The sequence below is a fragment of the Notolepis coatsorum genome (assembly GCF_963971535.1).
Source record: "Notolepis coatsorum genome assembly, chromosome: 1".
Taxonomy (NCBI): Eukaryota; Metazoa; Chordata; class Actinopteri; order Aulopiformes; family Paralepididae; genus Notolepis; species Notolepis coatsorum.
The window spans coordinates 160582029-160596750 of record NC_140165.1 but is presented as its reverse complement, the minus strand read 5'-3'; the positions used below and the strand labels follow the sequence as shown (position 1 = coordinate 160596750).

At 42.6% G+C, this 14722-nt stretch overlaps 1 protein-coding gene across 1 annotated transcript; it reads right to left on the bottom strand.

Annotated features, from left to right (window-relative positions):
• Window positions 1–12061: 12061 nt before the first annotated feature.
• On the bottom strand, window positions 12062–14270 carry gpx8 (glutathione peroxidase 8 (putative)). Its single transcript, XM_084325000.1, has 3 exons — window positions 14037–14270; window positions 13619–13880; window positions 12062–12820 (listed from the first exon to the last, which is right to left on the bottom strand). The coding sequence occupies exons 1-3, from the start codon at window positions 14241–14243 to the stop codon at window positions 12657–12659; spliced, it is 633 nt and encodes a 210-aa protein (XP_084181126.1). The 5' UTR covers window positions 14244–14270; the 3' UTR covers window positions 12062–12656.
• Between the last annotated feature and the right edge of the window lie 452 nt (window positions 14271–14722).

The following is a 14722-nucleotide window of genomic DNA, read 5'->3' as shown; positions in this document are numbered from 1 at the left end:
CTCCCATCCCAATTTCCTCTCGTGCCAATTCTCCCTTCCCTGTCCTGATCGTTGCTCGCATGTGCCCCCCACTGGCCGGTCGTAGGGAGGATAGAAGCCCATCACATGTCCCCTCCGATACATGTGGAGGCAGCCAGTCACTTCTTTTCACCTGCCAGCGCGGACTCTCATTGGCGAGGAGTAACGTGTAGGAGGCTCACACTGCCCCCGCCATTTTCCTGTCTTTGCTGTGCAGGCGCCCTGACCGACCTGTAGGAGTCACTGTTTACAACGACCAGACTACCACCCTTCGACTCCCCTCCCGCTAACTCTGCCAATTGAGTCAGTATGACGGCCGGCCCAAGCCGGAGGCAACGCTGACAGCCGGATTCAAGACCGGTGTTTCAGGAGTCCCCCATCTTCAATTCATTTATGACATACACGACAAACTGTAAAAATTCCTGCTGTTACACTGTCTGCTTGGGGAATACCATTAAAACACCCTAAAAACGCTCCATTCTCTCTTCTCCTGTGTTCTGCTATTGGGCTCCGCCAACCCACATTCTCACACAAACAGATATACAGAACTGTGTACTAAGAAGAGATCATAAAAAATATATACATCCGAAGGGGAAGAAACTGTACATTGGTGGGGAGGGGGGGGGGGGGGGGGGGGATTTGGAGATTTACAGGGGCCAGTTTCTAATTGCAGCCACCCGTAGGTGCTCTTTGAGAGCGGTTTTTAAGGAGGGTAGGGATTCACATTCCTTCACGGTTTTTGGTAGGGCGTTCTACATTATTGTTGCATAATTGCGAAACGTGTTTAGTCCCTTGTTTGAGCCGAATCTGGGTTGAACATGATTTGTGGAACTCCCTCTGGTGTTGTGGGCGTGGTATTCACTGACCTTTGGGAAATATTTCGACATGTACATGGATATCCCAGTGGTGTAGTGTATCTTGTAGACCAGGCCCATTGCAAGTTGCTGTACTCTGTCCTCTACTCTAAGCCATCCTAGGTTGTCAAAATGTGCAGGGGTGAGGTGGGTTTTGTGAGTAAGGCCAAGCAGTAGTCTGACCAGTTTGTTTTGTGATGTTTCTAGCCTTAATTTAGGGCCTTTGAGGTGCTTTGGTACCATGAGCAAGCATATTCGTAGTACCCTTGAATGAGTGCTCCTGCCAGAGTCTTCAGGGTATTCTTGTTTACCAGAGAGGAGATCTGGTACAAGAATCTTGTTCGTTGGTTGACTTTTTTGATTACATTGGATGCCATTTTGTCACATGAAAGATTTGCCTCTAGGATGGAACCCAGGTAGGTAATTTCATCTTTCCTTGTGACAATAATGTCCCCCCCACTGTAACAGAGAAGCCGTTGGCCTTGCTGAGTTTGCTATTTGATCCAAAGAGAATGGATTCTGTCCCAGGTGTAATGATAGTTTGTTATCAGCGAGCCAGGTGCAGATTCTACCGAGTTCAGAGCTGAGGGCTTTTTCAACCTGCAACTTGTCCCTGTCAGAGACCAGCAGGGCTGAGTCGTCTGCGAACAGGAACAAGTTGCAGTCACAAGCTGATGACATATCATTTGCATTAATTAGGAACAGGTCCTAGTATCTACAGTGTCTACAAGGCTCTCTGAAATGATGAATACAAAGAGAGGGGCAAGAAGTAACAAGCCAGGAGCAGATATGACGTTGTCACGACAAAGGCTCTCCTCAGCGTGTGTGAGGATGGATGAAGTGCTTTACAATGCTATGCAATTCATGCCTCACATTCACACATTCACTCACACATTCACACACCAATGGTGGAGGCCAATAGTTAGTGGGTTAAGTGTCTTGCTCAAAGACACTTCGACACGCTGCCCGGGAGGAGCGGGAATCGAACTGGGAAGCTTCTGATTACCAGACGACCGTTTTTGCCTCCCGAGCCACATAAAAACACTGCTATGCAGCTACACCTGCTCCCAGGTGTGATTAGCTTGACCCAGAGCAGGTGTGGCTGCTCAAAAGAAACATCCCCACACCACAGATGCCTCTCCCAAATAAAGGCAGGGTGTTTTTATGCATTTTTACAAATTAAGGCAGGTCTCACTTAGGAGCCCAGTCTACATTGATCCCCCAAGGGGATCAATAAAGGAATATCTTATCTTATCTTGTTGCTATTGTGTACACAGTGTACTGTACATGTACATGCTACGTGGCTTCACCTTCTGAGCCACCACTGTGTCACCAACATCTTTATTTAATCACATATTTGTTATTTAGCTTGATATCCAAGCTGATCCAAGTCCCATCTTTTCCTAAGCACCACTGGGGGTCTGGTGCAATGACGTGTTAATGCTGGTACAGTATGTCATACAAGTATTCATACTGGTTTAAATAAAGATAATTGATATTAGAGGTTTTACAGTAGTCCATAATGTTGGCATGTTCCTTTAAGTTCTTTCTTCCATATCTTCATTGAGGGTTATGTTGGGGTGTCGTTCCGTCGTGGGCCTGTGACGTCCATTCAGACATGTAATGTGATTTTGGACTATGCAGATAACCTTGACTTCACTTGACTATGTTCTCGTGCACTGGACATGGACTCCACAGGAATACATTGAGAGATTCTCTCACAGCGCCGCCAGAATACATCAAAGAATCCTGTGCTCTGTGTGTTTGATGCACATGCTTTACACTGTAATCATAACTACCGACCTCAAACTATAGTCTACCCATATAACTCTGTATGATAGCGTGTACAATAATGCTGTATATACAGATTTATATATTAACATTTAATGTATATATCCATATCCTGCATATAATCCTTTCTATACTGTATATCTATTTATACACCTGCATATAACCCATATAACTCTGGAGCATGTACAATAATGCTGTATATATCGTATACATATATTTATATTTACTTTATATATATTTATCTGTCTGTCTGTATATACCTGCATATAATTATTTTTACATACCTGTAGATACTATATCTATATCTGTACATATCCCTTACATACTCTTATTATATTGCTGGCCAGTATGACTTACTAATAATAATACTATAACACTGTACATACATCTGATTACCACTATTACCCATAGTACTCATTTATATCATTTATATCCTGTTTAATCACCTGTACATTGTATATTGCTATTGCACTTTACTGTTACATTTGCACTCTGGTTAGATGCCAAACATATTTTCGTTGTACTGTACTTGTATGTGCTGTATGATGACAATACATAGAATCAGTTTTGTTCTTGCAACTGTGAACGTAGCTTCAATTTAGATTAACCTACTAGATTGTCTACTGTCATCTAGTACGTATCACCCAGAGGATAATCTACTATAGTTGCTCAATCACTCCCCATTCCCCAACGAAGAATTATGTCTCCCCTCAGATGATAATCATGAGGGAATCAAGACGAGAGGTTGAGGAGGATCTCTGTGTTATGTGTGTGTGTTGTCTTGTGAATGTTTGGAATATGTGTTGAATGTCAGTCTGTAAAATACAATGGGGGAAGAAATGGATTGTTTTCACATCCATAACATAAAACGAATATATAGACAGTTGAATTAGCTTAACTAGACACTCATGTCAATAAGCGACACGACTCCCTCTATTTCTTCTTTTTCTTTCTCTTCTCTTTTTTTTCTATTGTTTTAATTATGATTATGTATTAAGTTATACAAATAAAATAATTTAAAAGGCGAGAGGTTGAGATGAACTATTCTAGAATATGTATATCTATAGAGAGGATGTGACCCTTTGACCTTTGTCTATACCTGTGACCTCCCCTCCTCCTCCTCCTCCTCCTCCTCCTCCTCCCCCCTCACTGCTATAATGGACTTAAGCTGTAAATAGTGGGTTTGTGTGAGGTGGGCTACAGCCCAGAGGTGAGCGTCAAAACATTGCTCAGACACCTGTTCAAACTGCTGGGCCTCAGTCTTCTGTTTGCCTAAGGGCTCTGTAGTCGGACACAACGTCACGTCCTGTACTGTCGCTGTGCGCGTGGCTGTTTGAGGAGGATTTAACAACACTAATGAAGATAAGGAGATGTCACTGATACTGACGTGAGCCCTAATGAACACACTCGCAGTGGCCCGGCAGAGTTCATGGATATTGACAGGACAACACTGCAGGGCTCTCAGTCCAGCGGTTTCCAACATGTGGCACAGGGACCTCAGGGGGGTCCGTAAGATTCCAGAGGAGTTCCCAGCTAAATTAGGAATTGTTTGGTTTCACTGCTATTTAATTCATTTGGGAGTTATTCCAATGAGAGAAGGCTATAAGAATAACTATTCTGATCAATGGTTTCATTATGTAATTGAATAGTATAAGCCATCATATAATAACATTCTGAGATGGGGGTGCCTGGGACAAACAGGGTCTGCGGCCTGCTGCATGCTCTCTGGATTCATTAACATTACATCTCCAGACGGGCAGACAATGCTACCACTGAAGTGCCCATGAGCAAGGCATTACAGCCACGGCATTTCAACCCAAAACTGCTCCAGAGAACAATACATCAATTTGGCTGTACTCAGTGGTGCAGTGGTGGTGCCACGCGGTACCACGCCATCCCAGCACTTTTCTGAGCAGAAGTACGCGCACGGATGTATAGCATAGCAATAGCATAACAAAGAACGAGAAGTGCAAAACCAAAATACAAGCCCTGTACCAATTGGTGGGGGTTTGCTTGAGCTGTGGAACCAAATGGTCCCGACTGGAAGGATGAGACATTTCTTAAGTTGTGCTTCAGAAGGAAACTGCGTCCTTAAGTTACATTGTTAATTTAATTTACTTTTCTAGTTTAAGTTAATTAAATTAAAGAAATTGTAACTACAATATTGTATCTACAATTACATTTAAAACATTGTTTGTTTTTCAACCATATCTGTTGACAATATAATTTCTTTATATATTGAAGGCTACATCCTGCTACCTTTTTCAGCTTCTCGAGTCTATTTCAAGGCAATATTTACAAAAACTAAACTAAAACTAGTAATTTCCTATACAAACATGTTTCCTACTATTTATGCATAATAATCATCTGTTCTGTGCGCACGCGAGGGAACATGTATGCGCACGCGTGCACATGGCGTCATTTAAACAGCGTACATGTGGCACTTCTGATATTACGACTGCACCCCTGGCTGTACTGAACAGACTAGAAGACTAGAAGACTAGAAGTCTTTATTTGTCATGCAGTTTAACACACACACGCGAGATGGGCGACCCACAGGAACACACACACACATGCACTGAGTCGCCGATGAAATGTCTCTCTGCACTTTTCCCATCCCGTTGTCCTTCCCCCCATGGGCAGCCGGGAGCAGATAGGGCGTCAACGTGAGCCGCGCCCCGGGGACCAATCCAACTGCTCCTGTCCGTCTTCGTCAAGGACGCCACAGCGTTAGCGATCTGTTGTGCATGTTTTTCCATTGGGTTTATCTTATCGGGGGGGGAAACCCTTACGAGCACGGGGAGAACATGCAAACTCCACACAGAAAGGCCTGGGAGATACCCCACCTGAGTACCTGGCATCATGGAAACCTGAACAGCTCTGAGGTGTGTGTGTGTGTGTGTGTGTGTGTGTGTGTGTGTGTGTGTGTGTGTGTGTGTGTGTGTGTGTGTGTGTGTGTGTGTGTGTGTGTGTGTGTGTGTGTGTGTGTGTGTGTGTGTGTGTGTGTGTGTGTGTGTGTGTGTGTGTGTGTGTGTGTGTGTGTGTGTGAGTAGGAGTAGGAGTGTGTGTAGCAAGAAGCTGGACACCTCTCATGTGAGTGTAACTGGAGTGCGTAGCAAGAAGCTGGACAGCTCATAGGTCAGTGTAACTGTAGTGTGTAGCAGGAAGCTGGACAGCTCTTAGGTCGTCAGTGTAACTGTAGTGTGTAGCAGGAAGCTGGACAGCTCTCTTGTGAGTGTAACTGTAGTGTGTAGCAGGAAGCTGGACAGATATCAGGTCAGTGTAACTGTAGTGTGTAGCAGGAAGCTGGACAGATATCAGGTCAGTGTAACTGTAGTGTGTAGCAGGAAGCTGGACAGATATCAGGTCAGTGTAACTGTAGTGTGTAGCAGGAAGCTGGACAGATCTCAGGTCAGTGTAACTGTAGTGTGTAGCAGGAAGCTGGACAGATCTCAGGTTGTCAGTGTAACTGTAGTGTGTAGCAGGAAGCTGGACAGATCTCAGGTCGTCAGTGTAACTGTATGTAGCAAGAAGCTGGACAGATCTCAGGTCGTCAGTGTAACTGTATGTAGCAAGAAGCTGGACAGATATCAGGTCAGTGTAACTGTAGTGTGTAGCAAGAAGCTGGACAGATCTCAGGTCGTCAGTGTAACTATAGGAGTGTGTTAGCCGAGAGCTGGACAGCTCTCATGTGTTTATGAGTGTGTGTGACTGCTCAGTAAATATCTGGGTAAATAAAGTTTGAAAGAGCAAAGACTGAATAAAATGAATATTCTTCTGAGAAATATGAGAACCCCTATATGTTAGAGGTCATGTTTATAGGTTATAGTGTAGTTGTAGACAACAAGTTACATGACAAAGAGGATTATGTTTTCTTTGGATTTGAGGTGTAACTATATCTTCCTATAGGGTTTATTGCCATCCTTATGATTATTGACATCCCTAGAGTTTGTATTTGTGTTGGAAAGAGTAAGTGTTTGTTGTTAGCCACTTTAGTGACATTTTTACTTAAGTTGGAAACTATAAGCAAGTTAAGTAGCACACCTGAAAATAGCCCATTCAATTACTTAAGTTAGTTAAGTTGGTTGTTTCTTTGACAGTGATGATGCTAAATGTAAAGGATATCGGGTTGTTCCTATTTATGCTCATCTTTTTTCAAAGGAATTTTCAAATCATAGGGTTATTGTAAATACAAATTTGAGATGGGTCACCGTCTTAGAAAGGGACAAATTAAAAAAATTCCATGCAGCAGGGATTTCGGAGGTGAACGATTTCCACCGTTAACAGTTGAAAATGCCTGCTGCTAACGTAAAGCAAACAGACGCTTTGCTGTCGAAAGACCCGCGGCCCATAAAGGCGCGAGGTCAGCTTGGCCATCGGCGCAACACACACGCGCCTCCTTGAGCTCCCTTTGCTGCAAACAAATCCGTTTCTCATTGACCTGTCTGGGGCCCATAGGAATAATAGTCATATTGTTGTGTGTGTGTGTGTGTGCGTGACACATTTGACCGTTTAAGCTGCCGCCACACTGCGGGAAAGAATGCGGGAAAGAAAGGGAAAGTTTCCAAGGCAACAGAAACCCTTAAAGTTTAAACTGTAACCTTCACCGATGATTCAACCGCAAAGATATGCCTGTATTAATATTAACCCTGTACAAGGCCGTATGGTGACGATTTTGTGAAACAGGTGCCGGTGACAAGCTCCCAACAACAGCTTGATTTCTGTCGTACAGTAAACATTAATGCGAATACATGTATTCATATTAGAATAGAATAGAACAGAATAGATCTTTATTTGTCATTGTTGGTACAACGAAAATTTGTTAGGAACATCACCACTGGCATACAAACATATATATATAGCATATAGCATGTGCAAAATAATAACGTCAATAATAATAGTAATATAGTAATAAAGTATCAATGTCCCAATGTCCTCAATATATAACATACCATCATTGTCCCAAGTGCATTTAGTGCTAGTGCAAATAAATTAATAAATATAAATATTTCAGTCCAGTGAGTTAATGGAAGGAGGGGGGGGGGGGGGGGGCGTTGACTTGCAAAGGATGAAATATTGTATAGTGCAGCAATGCAAGTCATCAGTATCATTATTATTAGTATTGTTGTTGTTATACTATTACAACTATTAGGCCCACTACTACTACTACTACTACTACTACTACTACTACTACTACTACTACTACTACTACTACTACTACTACTACTACTACTACTACTACTACTACTACTACTACTACTACTACTACTACTACTACTACTACTACTATTACTACTACTACTATTACTACTACTACTACTACTACTACTACTACTACTACTACTACTACTACTACTACTACTATTATTATTATTATTATTATTATTATTATTATTATTATTATTATTATTATTATTATTATTATTACAGCTAAAACAAAATTGGTTTTATGACTTCAGTTCGGGGTCCCCACCAGAATAAACTGGGCGATATAATAGAACAGCCCAAACTGGTGGTAACGTGGGAAGCCTGGTAATTGACTGAGAGCACCTGTCGCAGCAGCGCTGGGTGAGAGCTGCACATATGGAAGTGGCAGGTGGTGTGAACGTGGTCCTTGTCTCGCGCCGTTCAGCCTCCTTAGCGCCAGAACGACTTGACCACCTATAGGCCTAATAGCCTAAAGGCTTAATAAACCACAAACTCATTATTTTCCTTAGGACGAAAAGGCTGCAGTAGTGCAGTACCCTCCCACACATGTCGAATGTAGGATTTCTAATCATATTATCATCATCACCATCATCATCATCACCACAACAAACGCATGAAACCACATGAAATGCGTCTGTCTAAAATGATAATATAGTGCCACCGCCACCTTTAAAACTTTGCCGCGTTGCTCTTGTTGTCTGTTGGCGGTCCCAGTTTGTTTCCAAGGGAACCCACAACGCCAAGGGAATCCGTGAATGGGACTAACCACCAATAGCACGCTCTGCAGAATCCTTCCCGCTCCACTATCCGCCCGGTGCGCATATTTAGGGAGCGATGTCCCAGAGGAAACCACAACAGGTGCGCAAGGCACGCGTGTGCCTTATCCGTCTGTCTGTCTAAGGAACGTTTGCAGTCTTATTTCAGGCATGGGGTGGGAAATGAAATGAAGAGGCATCCCAGTTTGAAAATGAAAAGTGGAGATTCGTGTGCATGGGTAGGTATGCTTTTTTCGGTAAATTACCACCTCATATCCTAATGCATGCTCTGGAACACCGGTCCGTGCACGTTTACGCGGTCCAGTGATTGTCTAGTTGTTCAGATACCTAGAACTAATCTGGGAAGGACTGCTTTTTGTATTGATGCAGCGGAATCGTGGACTCTATTTGACCTAAAACTGAGCACGCTTTGTCTCTTTTGACTTTTGGGCGGTTTAGATTCTTAATAATCAATAGTCGTCCTGAGCATGTATTTATCATTTATCTTGACTGTGTTGGTGATTGATTGATTTATTGTATGTGTGAAATTGATTGTGTGTGTTATGTAATCTCAAATGCCATGTATACACTCGGCACCATTGAATTGAGGGTATCCCTCAATGACTCCCGGGTTTAGTGAAAAATGATGGGCAAGAAATAGTAGGCCTATAGCCTGCAAATGAGAATGCTTACATAGTTTCTATCTTTTTCTTGGGTTGTTGCCAGGATGCTACTAGGGAACCGCTGATGGGGAAAAGAAGACACTGCCCCATCGAATTGTCAACACAGAAGGTAAGAATTTAGATTAAAAAGCAGACATTTCAATAACATAGTTGCAAAGGGAAATCATGTCCAACAACTTGGTAGGTCACCTGCTGCATCATCAGAGTCTTGTCTCTATATTTAGTTCAAAGAAAGACTTGTTGATATTCATAAATTGAAACTGAGCTGTACAATATAAATAACACCGGTGAATTGTACTTTACAGTATAATATGTGTTTTGAAGATGTAGATGGTGGCCGTCTGGCAGTGTACTGCTGGCTGTGACTATGACTGACAGCTGTCAGCCACACTCCTCACTGCTGCTATTCACAGGCTTCAAACAACAAAGATCCCTAAGTCTCCTATCTCCGACTATATTCACACCAGAAGACTATAAGAACTTGGAAATGAGTTGGAGCTGGTGTGAATGAATATGACACTTGAAAGCATCATTCCTTTTTTCCCTCCATATAAAATTCAGATGGTTCTTTGACCTAAGAGGAGTCTGTGAACCAGATTAAATGTGGAATCAATGCGTGTTTTTTCTGATAATCACTGCGTCAGCGACATTTAGGCAACGCTAATGCTAAACGAATGGGACTCATAGGTGGCAAGTGCAACATGTTGCATGATTCTCTGCTAAATTATAAAAAAATTATTTAAATCAGGCGGCTGGGTGGCGTAGCGGAGATTGCGCTCATCACCAATGCAAGAGACTCCGGTATCGAATCCGAGTCTCAGCGTTGCCTTCGGCTTGGGCCTGCCGTCGTACTGGCTAATTTGGCAGAGTCAGCGGGTGGAAGTCGATGGGTGGGGATTGGACGTTGTGGACAGCGACCCATACAGGTCGGTTGGGAGACGCCTGCACAGCAGAGACAGGAAGTGGCGAGGGTATAGTGTGAGCCTCCCATGCATTACACCTCGCCAATTAGAGTGATAGATGCAAGGCTTCTATCCTCTCTACAACCGACCAGTGGGGGGCATAGTCGAGCAACGTTCAAGACAGGGGAGAATTAGATACACGAAATTGGGATGGGAGAAAAATAGAAAATAAGGAGAAAAAGTGGATAAAATTCTTTTTTTTTTTTAAATTTAAATCAACAATTACCACCTAAAAGGTGGTACCTTTTAGTTTTATAGTGAATGTCCATATCTTTCCCATTCATTTTGCATTAGCAGTGACTAATGGTTCCCAATATTTGCATAACAATATACCAAATGCTGCATTCCACTTAGACCTTGTTCTTGAACTATACTCTTGGGCAAAATAACCATTTCAATCATTAAAGGAACACACCTCTCCCAGAGTTTTAAGCTAGGCTAGTGGTCCGTATCTGCTTCCATTCATTTGTACTAAGTTAGGCTAGCTTGCAGTCGGATAGCTTTCTACTACTGAACGCACAGAGAGGAAATTGGTCTCTATCTTCTTATCTGACTCTGGAGAAGACGATAAGGGCATTTGCCATAATGTCGGCGTGTTCCTTTAACCCTACACACAGTGATGACAGTTGCTCACTTCAACTCAAGACCGGTGTCGTCTCATCCGTTCCCTTGCACAGGAACAGATGAGTTGAAGAAGAAGAAGACGAAGAGGAGTTGTGGCGGGTGAGGAGGCAGTGTAATGTTAGCTGATGTTAATTCATTTTGTCAGCTCACACTGCTCTGCTACCTTGCCATTCACGTTGGACTTCCACTCCTCTAATCACAGTATAGAAACAAACCCATGGGCGCGTAGAACCATATCATTAGACAATTAGAAATGTTTTTTTCACAGGAATAATACATGTGGATTCTTAAAATAGGTGGCATTTCCCTTTAACCTAACCTCTCCTCTTGGATGGCTGGAAGGCAGTGTCTTGTTAGCTGGATGTTGATTTGTGCTCGCCAGCTTACCTGCTACTGCTCTCTGACTTCCATGACAATCCACACAAAAACTCAATGTCAGTCCAGTCAATTCAAAACAAAATAATTCCCTTTTCAGTTAGATCAGGTGAAAGAAAACGATGTTCTCAGCAACCATCAATTTCCCTCCTCAAGAAGAATTCATACCTGGTTTTCTTGATTTTAAAGGAACAGGCCAACATTGTAGGAAATGTGCTCACCATCTTCTCCAGTCAGACAAGAAGATAGATACCAATTTCCTCTCTGTGAGTTCAGTAGAGAGCTATCCGGCTGCAAGCTAGCTTAGCTTAGCACAAATGAATGCAAGTGGATACGGACCAACTAGCCCAGCTGTTGGCCAAAACACCTCTCCTGGAGTTTTAAGCTAGTGGTCCATATCTGCTTCCATTCAGGAAATTGATGTTTGCTGTGAACATAATTTTCTTTGACCTAATCTACAACTGAAAAGGCAATTATTTTGTTTAGAATTTACTGAACCAAGATTGAATTGTTGGGTTTTTCCCATAACATTGCTGTGTTCCTTTAAAAGTGAATCCAGCCACTGTTGAAGAAACGGCTATAAGAACAATGTCACCACCTGACAGTATGCCTTGTATTGATATCCAATGTGTTCCTGTGTCATGATGAGGCAGTGCTGTGTTTAGCTGGCTGTTCCTGTTTCAGCAGCGACACAGACTTCCACATCAAGGCGTCTGGCCGGACCATCATGCTGCAACACCATTTATATTCACACTGTAGGCCTACTGTGAGCTTGTCATCTCTGAACACCATGGAATTGAAATAAAATATTTTATTATTAAAATTATTGTTCCAACATTTGCTGAGCACTAAACCAGTCTGATTGAGGTTAAGGTGGCGACAAAGATCAGGATGTTACAAGAGATGGAGGGAAATATGTAATTTTACTCGCTGTGTCCGAAATAAACTGTCAGAAACCAAGGACACACACATGGTTCCTATACAGGTCTGGGATGTCTGACATGTAAACACACAACACATGGTTCCTGCACAGGTCCTGCACATGGTTCCTGCAGTAATGGAAAAAAAAATTTTAATCATCATTTCCATGTTAAGGTGGAGTTACGGAGCTCAGTGATCCTTCACTGCATTCTGATCTTCACAGTTCTGAGCCAGTGGTCATTAGGATGCTGATCTTGATTGGCGATTGTCCTCTGACAATTGTCCACATGCAAACACACACACACACACAGCACGCACACACACACACACACACACACACAGCACGCACACACACACATGCACGCATGGCTCTTGATTAAGTCATACATCCCCTCATTGTCAGAGTCCAGCAAAATCATTGATGGGAGACAGACGAGTCAGTCCTCTTAAGCCCCTGATTGGCTGTCAGAGCTCCCCTCTTCTCTTTATAATGATGTCGCGCACAAGCGCCATGACCTCTTGACGCACGCTCTCCATGGGCTCGTCAGCTCGCCAGAATCGAACCACTTTCCCCTCCGGACTCACTAGAAACTTCCAGAAGTTCCACTTGGGGATTTTCTGCACAGATTCTGCAAAATAGCCAGGGGTTGTGTGGGTTATACGTTGAAAACTTAAATCCGTTACAGTCAGATCCTGTTTAAAAGTGTAGGTCGGTAAAGTAGCCCTACTCCAACTCAGTATCTTATTACCTTCAGTTAGGCCTATAAAATCTATAGAATATGCATTTAGAAGAACAATTTATTTCAATGTAATAGCCTTACTATGCTATAATAATATACTTGTCTACAACCATTATCAACCTTTATTGTCAATGAGAAATGGCTATTATTAATGCAATCCCATTACATGATGTGATCCATTACAACCCCAAACCAAAGAATATCATATTGAAACGTAGCACTTCATTAATTATATTACCCCCTAATGTACATTTCCCTACCCCTCGTATGTATATATTTACTGTTATCTCTCTTTAACAGTACTGTATATTTGCATATCTTGTATGTCACAAATGTAACAGTACTGTAATATCGGTATGTCATGTATGTCATAAATGCCATGATTAGATTAGATTAGATGAGTAGTTTAGATTTTTATATCTGTATATCTGTATGTTGTGTATGTCATGAATGTCATTATGAATTGAAAAATGGGGGACCCTGATGTAAACAAGACGAAAGTCTTTAACAATTGTGTATATTGAGTTGTACTACTACTGTACCTATTCTGCAATCTGTTAATTAAAGTTGTCAATCAATCAATATTCTCAATGGACTTTTTGGCATTGCCGACGGTCCCATTTTCCGCATAAACCTCCGATCATAAAGAAACATAGGAGATGAATAAAACATAAGCCTTTATATTACCTGTCAGAAATTTGAATGCAGGGTTAGCTTCAGAGCCCATTAATTTGATTTTACTGAAGATGGGGAACGTGATGCCATAAGTTGACTTGGCGAACGCTTCAATGTCGCGGCTGGTCCCTTGTTCCGTGTCCCCAAATTGTCCGCAGGGAAACGCCAGGACATTGAAGTGCGACGTCCCCAACTCTCGGTGGAGCTCTTGCAGCGAGCGGTAGTTCATCTCTGTGTTCTCGCTGTGACTCGCCACGTTTACAACTAAAGACGCCTGTGTGGAAGAATCAGAAGAGTTTTTTTTTAGAACACTGAAACAACTTCTATTTGAACAACAACGCACGCACTTAGTAGCCCAACAACTATGGTTAATCTGGATGCAGTCCTCCAGGTTAAAACTAAAACTGACTGTCCCAAAATGTGGACTTACTTTTCCACGGTATCGCTCCAAAGAAACCGTTCTCGCCTTTGCGTCTTTGACCTCGAACGCATAAAAATCCTTTGACTTTCTCGGCATGGCAAGTTTGGTCTGTAGAAGAAACAAACATCCGACTCCTATTGTCATGCTTAGCAAAACGGTTAATCCTTTTGCTTTTGCGTTCGAGGGCTTGGTAGGGTAGCCCCCTAGAGCCTCCATCTTGGAGGGGTAAAAAGAAAACCCGAACATAATGTCAGGACTGGAGGCTAGTAGGGCGGGCGGAGGAGGTATGTTTGGGGGTCAGATTTCACAATAAGGATCCTGGCGTAGCCCCTTTCGTGACTGTGATGTGATGCAAGCCAACAGGGTTTGCATCACAGTCACGAAAGGGGCTAATCCTGGCGGTGCTGTAGCAGTAGCCCATAGTGTCCTAAATTTATGTTGCAACTTAGAATATTGACAATAAAAAGTAGATCAGGAAAAACATTTGTGATTGAAACAATAAAATGTCAATAGCAAACACACGCGCGCGCACGCACAGAAACATACACACGCGCGCGCGGCGCACGCACACACACACACACACTTGACACACACACACACACACACACACACACACACTATATTGCAGCCACTAGTGAATGAAAATCGGTTGATTTACAGTAGCCTTGAAAAATGAAAATTATACATGTGAAACT